The sequence below is a fragment of the Pangasianodon hypophthalmus genome, chromosome 21 (genome assembly GCF_027358585.1).
Source record: "Pangasianodon hypophthalmus isolate fPanHyp1 chromosome 21, fPanHyp1.pri, whole genome shotgun sequence".
NCBI classification, from domain to species: domain Eukaryota; kingdom Metazoa; phylum Chordata; class Actinopteri; order Siluriformes; family Pangasiidae; genus Pangasianodon; species Pangasianodon hypophthalmus.
The window spans coordinates 6,943,461-6,962,211 of NC_069730.1; the positions used below are offsets into that span (position 1 = coordinate 6,943,461).

Below are 18,751 nucleotides of genomic sequence, written 5' to 3' on the forward strand. Positions count from 1 at the left end.
TAGGATTCATGGGACATTTCTGCTGAAAACAAATGCAGCGGAAGACTAATGTTAGAATGAAAATGATGTATGAAAGACAGACAGAAGTGGTCACTGGAGGTGCATGCAAAGTGTCAGATGTAAACAGCTCTGCGTTTTCGACTGTCCACACACACCACACTGATTCACCAATGAATGAATTCATTTTGTTGTTTGTTTATGCACCATTTAGCGATCTATACAAAATGATGTTGCTGTTGTACTTTCAGCTGCTCCCATTAGGGGTTGTCACAGCAGATCATTGGTTCTGCATATTTGATTTGGTATAGTTTTTACACCAGATGCCCTTCCTGACGCAACCCTCCCCAATTTTATCCAGGCTTGGGACCAGCACTGGGAGTGCACTGTCATGTACAACCCCAGTGGCTCAGGTTGGTTTCCTGGCCTGGAATCGAACCCGGGCTGTAGCAGCGAGAGCACTGTGGCCTAACCACTAGTCCTCCAGGGCCCCATACGGAATGATAAAAATATCTAAATGTAAGAAAAAGGTACTGAAAACTGTTTGTAGGTTGATGTTTAATGTTGTTTGATGTTCAACCCCTGTTTAATGTTATAAACAAATCCATATATTTCTATATAAAATGAGTCCCTTTTCATCCAGAATTTTTTTTTTGAAAAGTCAGGTCCCCTAGTAGGACTTTGACTGCCATCTGGTGGACGAAGTGCGCATTACACTATTAACCCTTTTCTTCCCGACATACAGAACAGGCTCCTGTCAGTGAAGATGGCGACTGGAGTCCTTCAACGCTGTCTTAGCGGCCTTGGCTCGGCGAAATACAGGGCCAGGACGAAAGGGCAGGTCCTTCTTTTCAGGTCTGAACATTTTATCTCCATTACTGTTTTGTAGACGTCATCACGACGCTTTTGTTATCAGAGAAAGATACAGGAGTGAATCAGATAACGGTGCACATGCTGTCAAATACAAGTTCAGCTAAAGTAAAGCATATTCACATCCTCTCCTTCTATATGAAACATGTTTGCATGCATTTCATTTTTATAATCAATTCTGTTCAGTCTAAACCTCTCAGATAAGCCAAGATCAGTGCAACTGTACATTATTAAAGGATGAATCAGACTCTTGATTGCTGAAGGACACACAGATTTCAATATACTGTTACATTACAATCACTATGTAGTGATATTGACACTGGGATCATAGATTTTTTTTTTTATGTTTTGGCAGTTTTGGCATGATTGAGAGCACTTGATTGCAGTTATTTTGAGCCACACAATTACAGCTGCTGAAATATAGTATTGAACAATGTTAAATAGGTTTTGTTGTTGTTGTTGTTGTTGTTGTTGTTGTTGTTACTTTAATAGAGCTCCCATTGAGAACTATATAAAGGGATTGCACTGCACAGGAAACTGTTTTCAGGCCTAGTTAAAACAGTAGTAGCAGTTTACTGTTTCCCATGACTTTGGCTTCACAAATGAATTCATTTATTCATTCATTTGATTGGTTGGTTGGTTGAATGACCAGCTAGTCAAGGCAAGTCATGTTAAGTCAAGTCAAGTCAAATTAAGTTTATTTATATAGCACATTATTACAACATGAGTGCTGACCAAAGTGCTGCGCATCACGCATAACGGGAAATAAAAATATGTTAAAATGGTAACATGAAATATAATTAAGAATGGAAATAAATATATGAGCAAATAATTACTATAAGAAAACAAACCAGATGTAACTAAGGTCAGAAAATAAGCAGTTAAACGGGAGAGTGTGGAGAAATGAGGAAAAAAATATATATATATATATATATATATATATATATATATATATATATATATATATATATATATATATATATTGTGTGTGTGTGTGTGTATGCTAAAGTGAAATGTTGAGGCTATGGTATGGTATTTTATTCTATCTTACCTTTTAGAGTTGTTATCTAAGTGTCTTTTATTGTATTGGTCTTGTTATAATGTGTTGTGAAGCCAAAGACAATAAAGGAAAGTAAGTAAGTAAGTAAAAAATAAGTTTTAAGGGATGTTTTAGATTAATTTATTGTAGGGGAGGATCTGACAGAGGAGAGCAAACCATTCCAAAGCCTCAGTGCCATTACAGAAAGGGCGCTATCACCTTTGGTTTTTAATCGTGACTGGGGAATGGTTACACAGGCCAAGCTGGTCAAACTGGTGGACCATCTTTGCCAGCTGATAAATGATTTCCCACCTGGATTAAATTGATCAATAAATGTTTAAATGAGATATTCAAATAGTGTTACTGTTGTGCTATTTTCTTTAAAAAATGTCATGTCTTATAATGTAGTATTAGTAGTAGTAAACAGACACTTTATTAGTAGTAGAAAACAGACACTGTTTTCTTCCTATCAGTGCCTACAACTGGTAGCTGGTTGGACCAGGTTGGATTTTATAGCAGGGATATAATTAGGGTTTATTATATTTACCTTACAATACAATGCAATATAAACACATAATTATAATGTCTTATCCTAGAGGATTGTCGGCATCCGGTCACCGAAATCGAGAGGAGAGCTGGTTCAAGTCTCTATTTGTGCGTAAAGTCGACCCAAGAAAAGACGCCCACTCTCACCTGCTGGCTAAGAAAGAAGAAAGTAACCTTTATAAAATTCAGTGTAAGTAATAGTGTGTGTCAGTAATGTTTGACTTTCTCAGACATCCGTGCTTGTCATTGTTAATAATTACTTTTATTTGCTTAGCTGATATCTTAACAGAAGCGACCTAATCCAATCTTACTCAATAAACTCTTATAAATAAAGGTACCAGACCAGACTTTTCTGTATCACGGAAATGAGGTGGTACTATCGAGGATCGTTTGTACCTGTAATATGTATTTTTTGCTTGGGAAGGTGCATATGTGATACTTTTAATTCGTTTTTAGAGTAAAGCTTTAAATGTATTAGTAGTCCTTAAGCTCCAGTTATGTGCCTTAAATTATTTTTGAAGGTATTCACTTTTCCAGGTGAAAGATACATACTAAAACTTTATGGTACCATTACATCTAGAATATTATAAATATATATATATCTACAGTAATTTACTAGAAGAACTACTTACATTAAATTACTGTAACAATTATTACAGTAAGCTTACTGTAATGGATTAATTAGAGTAAAATGCTAGATTTTGCTAAAGATGCTAAAGATACTGTGAGAAGGAAAGCAGTGAAATGTTTAACAGTGTCATTAATAACTAATGATTTCTTCATTTTAGTTCACAGTGTGAAGCCTGAATGTCTGGATGCTTATAACAAACTCTGGTAAGCACCGACCCTTTCCCATTTCTTTTTTTCATATCTCAAGTGTTCCTGGTGATTAATTACAAACCAATGAACTATTTTCAATTACTTAATCAAGAATTGCCTGTTGGAAACCCTTGAGACTGTACTGATATTTCGCCTGTAGTGTAACTCCATCCGATACGTATTCAGTTCTATTCCTGTGAGATGATTGGCAGGAACAGGAATCTGTTGCACTCCATTCCTGAACTGCATTTCAGTGACAGTGACTTTGAGAAAATGAATTTAAAAATGGCGTTGTTTCTCAAAATGAATGATATAAAAATATCTTGGTAATGGATTTGGAATTTTGATTGGAATTATTTGTTGTTGCTGTCAACCCTATTGTCCCTGTAGTGTACTATTCAATACCCAATATTCAGGCTTTAATAAAATAAATTACTGATGATCTCCTTGCCTACATTGTGACCCACAGTGAAGATGTGTTGCCTTCGATCCATGCGGATAAATACTACCCCTGTGAGCTGGTGGGAACATGGAACACCTGGTATGGAGAGCAAGACCAGGCTGGTAGGACCTTGCAGATAAGCACCATGTTCTTTCAGGCCACAGAAATGGGAGGAAGATGTGATTTTATTAGTGTTTTCTGTTAATCTGGGCAAGGTTTTTGTCCATCGTGGTCTTTTGTTATGCGTAGTCCTGTTAAATAACCTGTTCAGTCAAAATCTCTGAAGGTTTTTAAACATTTCAGTCATTGGCAGTGTTGCATTTGGCCATACCTTGAAGATGATTTGCTACATATCCTAGACTTATTAATACAAATTGAAGGGGTAGACAAATTGGTGACTGAGAAGATGTATGTAAAGGTTTATTTTATGATTATTGAATTGTCTAGTTTTCACCCTAAGATGCTGCCATTGTTTGACACTCAAAGCAACCATGTTCACTAGTTGGCTGCCACTACAGTTTGTTTTTCTGGCAACAGTATTATTATTCACATTACAGACAAATTACGTTTATTATTATTATTATTATTATTATTATTATTTACTTCACCTCTAGTGGTAATAGTTAACCATTAGTGGTCAAATTTTCTTCCATTAAGGGTAGCAGATGCTTGTTTTCTGTTCTGGTAAGTCTACCACTTACTCACATCAGTGGTTTTCCTTTTTTATAGTAATTGTAGTAAACAAAGCAGCTGGAAAAAATCTAAATTCTTTATATAAAGCTAGCCAGAAAAAGCCAGTTGGCCACAAAACTATTTGCCTTTGAAAATATAACTTTGCCACATACTTGCAGCAAGGTAAACCTTAAGAGTTTGACAGCGGGCCAATATTTTGTGAGAGATTTTATTAAAAAAGTAAATTCCCTATATCAGTTCTGTGTGACAATATACAGTCTGATCATGTCCACTAGAGTAGGTGTTTCTAGGGGTAATCACAGCAGGTATACTGTATTTCAAGCACAGTGACTTTTGCAGTAATATTAATGAAATGTGATCCTGTAAACATATTGTAAAACATTTTTGTACACATTATTAAGAGTTACTCTGGAGGGTGCAAACTGGTCTGTATAATTCTTTGTCTACAGTCCATCTGTGGAGGTACCGTGGAGGCTACCCTGCCCTGACCGAAGTCATGAATAAGCTGAAAAATAATAAGGTATATGACAATTTAAGTAATGTCTTGGTGTGTTTATATGCTTAAACGACACCCCAGCTGTTGAGAGGAAAGTATTCTAAAGCTTCACTATTGCCTTCATGATGACGTATTAGTGGTAAAGCTAATGCTAAATGCTTGTGTGGATTCAAGAGTGATGACATTATTTAGAGTAAAAAAAAACTTAATGTCTGATTTACTCACATGTAATCAATGCATTTGACTGAGCCCTGAATTTCCATGTCGTTTTGGACTTAACAGGAATTTTTGGAGTACAGAAAGGAACGGGGGAAGATGCTGCTTTCTCGTCGCAATCAGCTATTGCTGGAGTTTAGTTTCTGGAATGAGCCAGTTCCACGCGAGGGACCAAATATCTACGAACTTCGATCGTACCAATTAAGAGTGAGTTACAAAACTGTGTTTTGAGGACTTCACTAGATCATTTCATTTTAGGTTGTTTGCACCAATAGTTGAATACATTCGGCTGAGGGTGAAGGCTGTTTTTGTACCCAGGTGTGAGCTAAGATCTCTAGATTGAGCCTATCTCTAGATTGATGACTCCCAGGTGAGGACTTCTGATATTGCATTGCATGTAGCACACATTGGCAATACGTTAGCTAATTTGCTGCAAGCATTGGAGCCTTCCCTTCATGTATAGATGAACATCTGTAGATGTTGAGCCCTCTGTAAGGGAGCTGACTGACACCTCACTCTTGGCAGTGGGACAACTGGGCCAGGATATGGGGCAACTCTCTGCTATCTTGGTTTATATGCATTGTCAGATTCCTGATGTATGCACATCAGCCCTTTGGACCTGCCTTTAGGTAGGGGACAGGCCACACCCATGTTAGGTATCTGAGTGCCCTGTATTTACTCTGAAGAGTATGCCTTAGACAGTACCATACAGAGACTACAGTGGCCCATAGACTCACCCTGTTTGGTGCTCAAGGCTTCGTTGATATCAGACCCCAACAAAGTTACACTTCATCCCAAGACATTTGTTCCATCTTGGACAGAGGTGCAATTTAAAAGGTAGACCCTGCAGTTCAAACTAGAGGTTCTATTCAACTTATTTTCTTGTTTGAAAAAAAAGGATGGTGGTTTTTGTTCAATTCCACATCTAAGAAGGCTAGATTCACTGAGAATGCCAGTCGCTCCATCACTCCAACATGTGGCAGATGTTATTACATTTGTCAGTTAGCTTCAGTCAGGCCATCATGCGTTGTATTACGACTATTTTATACATTTACCCTTCACAGAGTCTTGCTTGTGGCTCTGAAATGGCTGACAAGACCTTGCTTCAGTAACAAAACAGATCTAACTGCTATTCTTGGGACAACCTAGTGGCTTCCTAGTGGATTCCAGCCCACAGATCTGCTGTATCAAATGGATGGCATTATATGACACCCTTATCCACCTCAACCGGTTGAACAGTCCAGGAAACACTTAGTACGCAGGTCATGTGTGCTAGCTCATGCCCTTAAGCAGAAACTCTCCTGTGAATGTTGCTCACCTCATCAGCTTGACCTCTTTCATGACCTGATTCACAGGAACTTGATTTTGCTTTAGGGACTGCTAAAACATGTTGGCTGTGGCATGTTTTCACTCCTTGTGTGAATCACCTAGGCCTCTCTGCTCTAGCTAATAACCAACATTCCAGTCATGAAAGGCAGATAGACATGTTTTGCAGTGTGCAATTGCTGCATGTAACATATGATTATCTCTTTCTTTTGCAGCCAGGAACCATGATTGAATGGGGAAATTACTGGTAAGAAAGCCAAATTGTAATTCTCTTCAATTCCTGTTCATTTTTAAACTCCCAAGTGTAAAAAAAAAAAAAAAATCTGTATGACGCTAATCTAGTCAGACCAACATGATGTTCATTAGAAAGCAATCATTCCAATAAGTAGCCCTGGGACATTCATATTATTAATGTAATATTAATATTATTAATATATGACCTCGTATATTCAGTGTAACATTTATAATATTTTTTAATTAATTATAACAATGTAATATATATTTGTTTAGATTCTGTGCTTTTAATAAATATTGTTTGCTGTTAATTACTGCTTTTGCATACTCCTGTATCTTTTTTTTTAACTTATCACATATTTTAACCACATATTTAAAAAAAAAGAATCAGCAAAAATCAACAATCCACGGATCAGATGTTATTCTACATTATTGACATGTTTGTGTGGTTTGTTCAGGGCTCGAGCCATTCGCTATCGGCAGCAGAACCGTGAGGCAGTTGGAGGATTTTTCTCTCAGATAGGAAGTCTCTACATGGTCCATCACCTATGGGGTAAGCAAACTTCATGATAAGTACTAGCACAGAATATTTTGTTCCTGTAAGCTCTGTGCTTAGTGCTTATTTTCACCTCCGTCAGCATATAAGGACCTGCAGTCCAGAGAGGACACTCGCAATGCAGTATGGCAACATGAGGGCTGGAATGAAGTGGTCTACTACACAGGTAAGCCTATTAGCATCCAATATTGTACAGCATTTCACATTGTACAGCATCATCTTGTTCTGTTTGTAACTAAACTTGCATATCTGAAAATCTCGTCCTGTTCTAAGTGCCCCTGATTCAACACATGGAGTCCAGGGTTATGATTCCAATGAAGGCGTCACCCCTGAAGTAATATTTTCTTCACAAGCTAAAGCCATGCATTCACAAGGGAAACAATGCTGTATATGTCTCCAAACCATGCATTTTAATCCATTTCGCTGTTCTTTCTGGTCATTAAAAAGTATACCAAATCTGCACCAGCAAATGAAAATTGAGCATACATTGAAAGAAACATGTCCTAATATGAACTTTGTGCTTCTTGAGGGCCAAAGATTCTTTGATTTATGATGTTGCAAGTGTCTTTGGTTAACAAACCTTAGCAAACCATAAACTTCTGATAAGAATGAATCTTTGCACACATTAAATGTTAGCATTATGGCCCAACTCAGTGGAACATATATAAAAAAAGTATTAGAGGGTCTTTAAATGTTCTATTATTAAATTAAATTATTAAATTAATATTAAGTGGTGCTGCATTTGCTTATTTGTATTGTTTTTGATCAACTCTGTAAAAAAAAAAAAAAAAAAAAAAAAACCTGTTCATTTTTCCATTACTGCTAAATGTGTGTTAACTGAAAAAATGATTGTCAAATCTACACTTTGCACAGTACTGTAAAAGGCACTTTAAATGTGCTTGATGGTAACAGTGTTTTTTTTTTTTTTTTTACATTTATTTTACATTATAAAAGCATAATATATAACTTTCTTTCCATTCAGAGTTACAGTCTGAGGACATGTAAACAGAAAACTCCATCTCTGTATGTAAACTACTGTACTTTCTGTTTTGTGGGGTTATAAAGACACAAGTTTGGAAAACATCCTTGTACTGTATGGCATGTAGAAAGTAAACCTGCATGTCCAGTTTTTAACAGCCATTTAAAAAATTTTTTTTTTTAAAAATAAGGATACAGTTGTTATTTATTTATATTTTGCAGGCTACTGTTAAATGGATATTGAGCTCTGACCTCAGTTTCAAATATGTACACTATGTATTTGTTTCCTCGCTTTTTTCAGTTGCAGTTTATTAAATCACAACAATGACCAGTACTATCAGTCCATAGGTATACAAGTGATCCTGTACAATAAAGTATACATTGTTCCCCAATTTATATCAATGTATCATTTTTATAATGACAAATCTCAAAGACACAATTACAGTGTACCTTAGAATATATTTTAATATCTCTATGGTAAGTACCAAAATGAAAAAGTCTCCTTTAGAGATACACATATTGCATATATTATTGTAAAAAAATACGTTACAATAATTTTAAGATCTACTAAAGCATCACCATCATAAAAATGCTATAAGAAATTAAAACTACATCACAGCTTTGATCAGTTTTTCACTAGATTAGCATTTTAACACATGCCTGCTACACCATGTAAACACTGTAGTGTATTAAAAAGCTTCATAGGATGGAATGTTAAAATCCAAATATTACAATTAGAAGTCTGTGCAAGTAAGTAAAACTGTGCAATTTGTAAAGTCAGCACAAAGGCACACAAAGCAGGTAATGGTGAGACTATAGTACGCAAAAACACTAAATCTTCTCAAGCTCTTTTAGCAGCTCTCCGAAACTTGTCACGTACCAAGAAGACTTCTCTTTTACTTGCTGCCGCACCACGTTGCCACCGAATCCAATGAAGGCACTCTGAAAATATTACAGCAATACACAGTCACTCACCCATATGATGAACATAATCTCTGCAAATACATTAAAAATATTTTTTGTGGAATACAAGTCACATTTCTTCACTCTTATTTACACACACACACATTCAGTAGCTTGTAAATGCCATTTATAATTTTAGCTAATTTTGCCACAAAAAAAAAAGCTAGAAGCTTGTAATTCCAAGACCTTGAAAAGATATGATGTGCACTTACAGCAGGAGGGCAAGCTTCTAGGTCAGTGGCACCATCTCCAATCATAACTATTTTTTTGAAACCATACTTCTCCTTTAGCAGACTTATCACTTTGCCTTTGCCTCCCGATTCTGCTGTGGGCTGAGTCTCATCAAACCCTGCATACTCTCCTAAAAAAAAAAAAAAAAACATTTTAAATAAATGAGTTGGAGGTAATTCAATACCAGGTACGGTGCATGAGTTAGGCCAAGTCAGGACAAATAAAGCTGGAAGAATCAGGGCATGAATTAACAACTAAGAGGAACCAAAAACTATTCAGAGGATATGAAAGAGCTTGAAGCATTTATATAACAGGAAACAGTGGTCATAGTAGTTATTAAAAGTGTTTTTTTTATATATACTATTACTATCCTAACATAAAAATGGCCAAATAGAAGGTTACTATTAAAATCTGTGACACCTGATACACAAACGTCTAGTACTTCCCATGTAGCTTGGATGGGGTGATCAGGTATATTGACAACAGTAATGATTCTGGTAATGATTCTCCTTCCCTGTTCATGCTTGGACATTACCCTCACCACTCAATGCACGATCAAATACATCAATCACCGGGGTGGTACAAAGTCAAATAGTGCTCTCTACTTTGCAAGAAAAAGCTCCTCCCCTCCCACGGTTAGTCTACTAGAATGGAACAATGGTGTGGCAGACACACTATCGTGGCAGTGCATAACCCCAGGAGGGTCTTCAGTGGTGTCCCAGATCTGGGAAAGGTTTGGCAAGGCACCAGTGGACCTCTTCACGAATAACAAATTGATTCATTGTTGAGTGTGTTTCTCCCTGGTGGAGACACACATTCAGCTGGGACAGAACACATTGGCCAATGACTGGCCTCACCATCTACTGTACACATTTCAACCAGTCCTGCTGATTCTGCCAATGTAGCAGGTTCCTCCCCAATCAAAACAGTTGTCCCAAATAGAAGAAGAGACTTGACCAGGAACATGAGCCACTGGTACATGGGCCTTGTGTGCTCTCACATGGAAACTATTCTGCAAATGGTGACTCCATGCAGGGACTACTAGTCAGCAGATACCCCCCTTCTAGACTATGGGGGTATGTGATAGCTTCATCTTGCTGGGGATCATAATCTTATCACTTGGAGGAAGCAAGCTACCTCTGTCCACCATGCTCCCCAATGAACCTCTCTTTACGAGTCCTTGCACGATACTTAACTGAAATTGCTTTCTCTAAAGACTGCCTTTTTGCTAGTGATCACCTCAGGAAAAAGAGTAGGAGAACTGAATGCCTTGGCAATAAGTTCACTTTGCATGCCAGATGAATGACCTTGTGGTTAATCCTGGGTTTCTGCCCAAGATTATATGAAACAATTTTGTCACCCAATCGATTTACAACTGGACCAGACGGTGGCTTTTCAACCATCAGATCAAATGTCCATCTGCTAAGAAAAGGGAATCTCCCCTGTCTAAACAATGGTCCATTGGAGACTGGTCCATTGGATGATCACCATGGTCTCCATGCCACTCTACTGGTAACATCTCCTCATGCGCATTATTTAAAGGTGCCTCACTCCAGGAAGCCTGCGCTACTGCAACCTGGGCACCACTGTACACCCTCTCCAGGTTCTACAAGGATAACTCACCATCCCAGTGGAGTACATGTAGACGATATCTCTGAAAACCTTGCTAGTCAATCCTATAGTGGGTTGGATCCTCACAACATTGTGGCATACTTCATACAAATGATTTTCACCCCTAGCAATTACGAGGGGTGAAACAGAATGTTAACTGCATATACAACTGTGGTTCTATAAACACCGGATAACTGCTAGTCAACACGGTCATTTAGAACCAGCGCCAATCTGTGGGAAGTCAGCAAGAAGGTTGCAGGGAAGTGAACTGAAGTGACTTGTGGCCAAGTATGGTGACCCATACTCAGAATTTGTGCTCTGCATTTAAACTCATCCAAGTGCGCGCACACACAGTAGTGAACACACACACACCGTGAACACACACCCGGAGCAGTGGGCAGCCTTTTGTTGCTGCCGCGCCCAGGGAGCAGTTGGGGGTTCGGTGCCTTGCTCAAGGGTCTCACCTCAGTCGTGGTATTGAGGGTGGGAGAGAGCGCTGGTCATTCACTTCCCCCACCTACAATCCCTGCCGGACCCGAAACTCGAACCCAGGTTCACTTCAGGTTCACCTTTGGGTTGCAAGTCCGACTCTCTATCCATTAGGCCACAACTGCCCCACAGATGACTGTGTGGCAATGATATTTATTGCAAATACCATATAATACATCACTTCAGGTGTTTATCAAATTGTGCTTATAGATTTTTCCTTGTGCTGATGTTTTTCTCAAGTCAGAAGGATCACTGCTCCTTGGCAAAAAGCTTACCATAGGACAATATTTAATATATCAGCATATGTCCAGGTATATGCAGTTGCCAGTTTATTGTATTTATCCATTTTGTCAGGTAAACTTACTGTATATAATTACTGGTTTATAAATACTGTTATGCAAGATTTGTCAGCCCCTCTCTACCCTGTTCATCAGCTGAAAGGGACCACCATAGGACTAGTACTGATCAGATAAAATGTGCACTGGGTGGTGGACCAGTCTCTGCACCACAGTGACACTGACATGGTAGTGTGGTATGAGTGTGTCAGGCACATCAGCGTTGTTGAGGTTTTTAAATACTGTACTGACTGTTTGTTTTACTAGACACACCTACATTGTTGGTCCAACTTGGAGGTGTACAGTTTATACAGAGATAATAGCTCATCTTTTTCCTTGGACATTGTGTTAATCAACCTCTTCTTTTTCATCAGTGTTGGTTTCTGACCACAAAACTGCTGTTGACTGGATATTTTCTCAACCCAAAACTGACATGAAGATGTCAGGAGGACTACAGTCAGTAATTATACACCTACAAACTGGCAATTTAGCATATGTTAATGACTGTGTGTCTGAAAGAGCTGTGCTTTTCTTACCATTGAAGTAAAATTTCAAGCGGTTGGCATAGACATGGTCAAGAGGAATGCCAAGCTGAGTGGCTACATGCTCCACAATGCAGCGAAACCCTCCAGAAATGAGGAAGACCTTCACACTGCGCTGATGTAGTCTCTCCACGAGTTCCCTGTGCATGCAACATTTACAACACTTCAGCGTCCTCAGATAAAACCGGTCAGTTATTCAGGTTGAAAAATGTTTCGTTCGAAGTCCTTGAGGCAGACGGCACCATATTTGTCCACCTAAGTGGCCATGTTAGGAAACTGAATCAGCACCAACTTACTTAATACCTGGAGTCAGCTGAGGAGGGTGGTCCGTTATCAGTTTGTTAACTTGCTCCCGTGAACACTTGATAATAGATAGGCGCTCTGTCAGAGCTGTTTTGAATGTTACTGATCCTCCCATGGCCTTGCGAGTCCTGGGAACAAAGATTATCTGATCAACAGCCACTCGTATGTCTGACTCAGTGGTCTGAAGATTAAACATTACATACATACATGCATGCAGACATACATACATACACTTTTGTTTGACATTTGTTTGAAATGGTCCTTTTCTGTACTACACTAAATGTTACCCAAATCCACTATATTAAAACACACACATACACAAAACACAATACAATTACATAAAGTACAAAGGCATACAAATTCTCACTTCTAAATGACAAAACCAGCAAAATACTGAGTTAGATTACACATTAGCAGATAACAAAAATAGTGGAAAAAAATTATATATATATTCTCTAGTTCTGTGGTAGGCCAGTACTTTCTGTTATCCTATTGCCACTTGCTCTTAACTGTTCATAGCAAACTACTCAGGAATTTGAGCCTGTTTGAACTTTTTTGCAGCTACCTAGTTTGCCTATGCATAAATCCAGGTATGATGATGTGTGTCAAGGTGCACATTTGTGGAACTAACAATTAATTAACAATTAAGTCATGACTAACATGACTAACAGTTAACCTAATTAATTAACTAAATAATAGTTAATTGTAACCGTCATATACGAATTTAGTAGCATTAATCTCACGTACATGAAGATTACAGTGGAAGTATAAGCATTAGTAGCATAAGTGCATTTACTTCAAATAAACCTTTTTAGAGGTTTATATTTTATCCTGTAGAGGGTGCAAGTCACTCAGACCTTGCCAGCTGTTTTCTATTATGGAAGAAGCTGGTTAGGGAAGGTCAGTACTACCCTAAAAGCAGCCTGTTGTTTTTTTTTTTTTTTTCTTTCAGAAGAGCTTCCACTGGTTATGAATCCAGAGTTTCCTGTTTGAACCTTGATGGCGAGCCTGTGCACTGAACGCACTGGAGGAAGCATTTTAGATTCTGCCTGAACTTGATATCCTTAATATCATCAAATTAAATACCAATAAGATACACAGAATTTACACTTTCCAAGTAGTTATTTTTTGGATACAGAAGCTAATTTGGTATCATGTTCCAATCATGGAATTTTATACTTTAATATAATTCCATTATTAATTCCTTATTAACTACCTGTCATCAGGTGTGGCGATCAAAATAAATATTTTGCACCAAACCTATTTAAATCTTAGGAAGCTACTTAAACCTTAGAGCCAGTGTGCTACACAGGCATGTATGATTACTTTTAATGGGCAACTCAAGCTGCACTTTTTAACCTGTTGTCACAGCCCAGGGTTCAGACACCACAGGTGTCACTGGACGCTGTATGCCATTACGTAAGCAGTGGTGAGCGGCGATATGACAGAAAGACATGTTATTTACCTGCCACGAGAAGCTATACAGTGCTGTGTGGTTTGGTCATTTTCAAAGGTCAAATACTTAACAGACAAAATGGGAGAGTCTATTAATTCCCAGGAGCTGATCACGACTTTATAAAGCCTTCTGTGTTTGTGCACTCAAAAAAACTCAAATGCCAGAAAGTCTTTGACAGTTCTATAACAAAGACTGTGTTGTCACTCACATCTATACACTGCATTTTTTTTAAGTAAAAGTAAAAGCCTGTTGAAGCAATGTAACTGGCTCCACTTTCATTTTAAATTTAACCCTGACATGCAGAAAGATGCGTTGCGAACACTAAGCTTTGTTGGGCTAATAAAAGTTATTTGATTGTATACAGTGGTAATGCATGTTTAATTAATCTGACAGTCCAATACAGACATTTTGCACAATGTATTTACTTATGTCCCCAATTTAATGAATGAGTTGTGGGAATTGAAAAAGCTTGACTTGGACAAAAATTAAAATTTTAAAGCTCTGTTTTTCATAATTCTTATTATGGAAAGCAAAGCAAAAAAAAAAAAAAAAAAAAAAAAAACAGCCTTAATGTGTTTGGAACCCAGGACTAGATGTGCAGCAGTGTTGCAAAAAGTTATGTATTAAGACAAGTAAATGATTTATCTTTGTAGTTTTTCACCAGCATCATGTGATTAAAAAAATTATACAAGATCTCCTCTTTTTTCTCTGGTTTCTCATTTATAGCCTATAAACAACCCACCACTACCTAGGCTCTAAAACTATACACTTACGAAGTCTGATTTTCTGGGTTCTCTCACTAGGGTTAGGTAGATGTGTATGAAATGAAGTAAACTCTGCTTATTGATGAGCTGATGTCACAGTCGTCGATAAATGTTAAGAAATAATACAGCTTAAGATAATGCTTCATGAAATTCACTGGAGCTGAACTTTGACAGGTGATCTGACAAATTAGCCTATCCATATGTTCTACCAGTGGTTGACTTTTGCAGACAGCTTACGTTATACTTTATTCATTGTTTATAAACCGTCCACGGATCAGACGTTAGCAAGTCCAGAATTTAGACTTAGAGAAATAACTTGACCAAAAATGAAACTTCGCTGACCAAAAACGAACAACCCTGTTGTGCAACTCCTATGATTTTCTGTCTTCTGTGGAACACAAAGGGTGAATGTTAAAATAAATAAATAAATAAATAAATAAACAAACGCAGGATTTATTTGCTATATAATTAAAGTAAATAGTGGCTCTGGTCTGTCATGCTCCAAAAAGGAGAAAATATCTTATCAAAATATCACAATAAAAGTAATCAATATGACTCAGGCTTTATACTGATTACTTGTGGTTTTATTTGAGGGGTTTTTTTTTTTTGGCCCCTTTTGGAGCCTGACAGTCCAGAATCACTATTTCCTTTCATTATATGTCAAAAAATCTGATACATAATGACATATGTGTCACATACGTGTCAGCTTTTTTTAGGTTAAGGTTACCTTTTTTTTTTTTAGGTTAGGGGGCAAGGTTAAAGCCTGCCCCCTAAAAGCACAGCACAAGTGGCCCTTGCCTGCCCTTGCCTGCCCCCCTCATTGCCACCCCAGCTACTATGCTCTGCTTTTCTCCTGGTTAGGTTTTGTGTGCAGAAGACACTCACATTTCAGTGACAGCATCTCCAACCCCGCAGAACTTGGCGAGCTCATCGATGCCTTCCTCCCGGATCACAGTGCTGTCCACATCAAAGCACACCGCCTCAGCCAGGCGGAACGTCTCCTTGGTCTGCGCGAGCGTTGTCATCATGCACCAAGTCCTGCAAAACGCTTACAAAGCACAGAAAAAGCACAGAAAAACATGTTTGTTTTGGGTTTTTTTATCGCACGAGCTGATAGCATGACCTGAACGCATTGATTAGGTGTTGGTTGGAATGACTAGTTTTGCATACTAACTCGTAAACATGAAGAGAACTGGACAGATTTCTTTTGCACGTGAGGTAGATACAAATTGCCAACCACAATGCAAACCGGTGCAGCTGCACAGATTTAATGCAATCAAGAGTCTCACAAGTGCATCTCATCCTTCCTTGATGAATCATGATGAATAATGATGCATAAACTCAAATCTGCCTCACACTGAAGCAGTTCGCCGTGGATCAGATTATTGCATCACCCTCAAACAGGCGGCCTCTGACATGTTAGCTAACCGGCAATTTGGCACACAATGCAAATAAAACCTGCAACACGCCCAAAATAATTGCCAAAGGACTATATATTTATCTGTGTAGAAAGTTTTAGGTGTGTATTCCTTACCTTTACACTCCGTTTATACACGTCGGAATATTAATTAGGAGATATCGTACACTGCGTGGGAAAAGCCCGGTGCCTGCGCTGGTACCGACGGCAGAGAGGCAACCGCCACTGTCGCTAACGCAGGGCTTTTCCACACTCAGCCGGGGGGGAGGAGCTCTGGCCCAAAAGCTCCGCCCTTTCTGCGGCGACCTCCAGGTGCGCAAGCCAATCAAATCACGGTCAGGTCACAATGATTGGTCAGTCTGTCGGCGTTCATGACGTTTCTTTAGGTTGTCATGACCGGTCGTCAAGCCACATTTTTCCTGACGTATAAAGTTTCCCATAATTCCTGGAAGAAGCCGGTTGTATTACCGGTCATAGCTTTGTTTGCATTGTCAGGAGATTTGTGGTGTTTTTTTTAAATATAGTATATTAAATAATATATTAATATATATTTAATATAATATGTATATTAACGCGAGTTTATCAGTTACCATGTTAGTTAAACACTCTCAATTGACTCGCAATGGCTTACGAGCAACTCTTTCCTTTCCAATATGGCGGACGCGTTGACGTGTCGCAGTAGCTGGGCGCAGTCACAATAATGCTGCCTTCACGTGGTATTGGAATGGTCGTCAATACGAGCTTCCCACTAGGAAGTTGCACATGAATGACACCTCAAGTCGTAATGGGAGAAGTTCTAAACTTTCAACATGGCGGAGGAGAGTACAATTTCTGTACTGAATAACAGGTTTTGTTAATTTTTCTAAATGCAGCTAATTGTTAGCGCTTGCCGTTTTGGTCATATTAATTTATGTACTGTATCAGCAACTATTCTGTGCATGTTGTACATTTTTACACCGTGAAAATTGCTTGTATTTGACTAAAATGCCATTATCGCCAGCGAGCTAGCTAACTGTGTATATATATATATATATATATATATATATATATATATATATATATATAAAAAAGAAAGGAAAAAAGAAATATGTATGAATGAACCTGGCGTCCTCCATGTTTCATGTTTCACGACAACAAAACATGTGAACACGACATGCTCGTAATTACTACTTCAGAAAGGGGAAGACAGCATCATAAATGTTTCCCTGCTCATTTGACTTCGGATTTGTTCTTGGTAGCAGCTGTGTGGCCCGTTAACAAGCCGTGAATTTTAGACAGTGCTGAAGCTGCCTCCATCCTAGACCTAAACAGATGTCGGTCTTTGGGTGCGTTCACGCCATGTCGCTATTACCGTAATTACAGCTCATAAACTAGGAATTTTCTGGCTTGTACCACGTGACCGCTGAACGTCACACGGAAACACTCAAAATGGCGGCGGCTTCAGCAGTAAAATGTAGTTCGTAATATTTGCGTAATAATTCATATAATTGACTATTATTAATTATATTAATTATTAATGTCTTAATAATGCAAGATTAATCTGAGAATAAACGAAAGATATACAATACGGTTTAATGTAGCTAGTACAGACTGTTACTTGTTATATTGTGGTATAATTGATGCAATCATAATTTTATATAAAAAATATTGTTTAATTTTTCATACTGCTATTACTGTTATTATTAATTTATTATTGTTGTTTATGTTTGTAACAACACATTACCAACGCCTGCGTTATTAATAAACAACATGTTATTGTTAAATGATGCGCTTTCTGTATTCTTCAGTATTTAGCAATAGCATAAAAATGTGATTTAATGTTGTAATTATGTATTTTGCAACATCTCACACGCATTAACTTTGGCGTATACAAACGCATAATTCCGAGTCTGAGGACATGAACAGCTCCGAGTAGGACTTCCGGGTTGTCATCTAGTAATTACGGTAATTAAGGTAATTCCGACATGGCGTGAACGCATCGTTTTGGGTTTTTTTTTTTCCTCCCCCGACATCCATAGGGGGCGTGGCTTAAGTAAGGCGGGGACTTTACTACAACCCGCTGGTAAATACTTCCAAATCTTTATCGTCCACAGTTTTAAACAAACGCGTTGAATTAAGTCGTTTGTATGCATGTGACATACCTCGGATGGGATAGACTCGCAAATTCATCTTTTAATATCCAGTTGAATAGACGTCTTCACTGCACTGTTAACTTTTAAGCACCGCTATACAAAGGAGTTTGTTTGCGGGAGGGAGTAAATGGGCGGTCTTAAAGGTTCAGGGCGGGACTTTCTGCTGACAGACAGGCGACAGGAGCCATCGCATCCAATCACATACCACTACATTCAGTTCTATAGCATAACCTCACTCAGTGGTGAGAACTGTAATTGCGTATAAAGATATGCATTCAGATATATAGTATGAACAT

General features: G+C 38.2%; 2 protein-coding genes across 3 annotated transcripts; one reads left to right on the top strand and one right to left on the bottom strand.

Annotated features, from left to right (window-relative positions):
* Positions 1 to 728: 728 nt before the first annotated feature.
* nipsnap2 (nipsnap homolog 2) lies at positions 729 to 8,604 on the top strand. Its single transcript, XM_026941279.3, has 10 exons — positions 729 to 852; positions 2,503 to 2,642; positions 3,241 to 3,286; positions 3,741 to 3,835; positions 4,856 to 4,926; positions 5,185 to 5,325; positions 6,660 to 6,691; positions 7,137 to 7,231; positions 7,317 to 7,400; positions 7,508 to 8,604. Exons 1-10 carry the CDS (start codon positions 764 to 766, stop codon positions 7,570 to 7,572), a joined length of 858 nt encoding a protein of 285 aa, XP_026797080.1. The 5' UTR covers positions 729 to 763; the 3' UTR covers positions 7,573 to 8,604.
* A 53-nt stretch (positions 8,605 to 8,657) lies between these two features.
* Positions 8,658 to 18,598, bottom strand: psph (phosphoserine phosphatase). Of its 2 annotated transcripts, none has more exons than XM_026941280.3 (6): positions 18,465 to 18,598; positions 15,792 to 15,954; positions 12,680 to 12,814; positions 12,378 to 12,523; positions 9,388 to 9,536; positions 8,658 to 9,154 (listed from the first exon to the last, which is right to left on the bottom strand). In XM_026941280.3, the coding sequence occupies exons 1-6, from the start codon at positions 18,490 to 18,492 to the stop codon at positions 9,044 to 9,046; spliced, it is 732 nt and encodes a 243-aa protein (XP_026797081.3). In that variant the 5' UTR covers positions 18,493 to 18,598; the 3' UTR covers positions 8,658 to 9,043. The 2 variants fall into 2 exon arrangements, with proteins under 2 accessions (XP_026797081.3, XP_026797084.1); XM_026941283.3 differs by lacking the exon at positions 18,465 to 18,598 and adding an exon at positions 16,441 to 16,601.
* Positions 18,599 to 18,751: the final 153 nt, after the last annotated feature.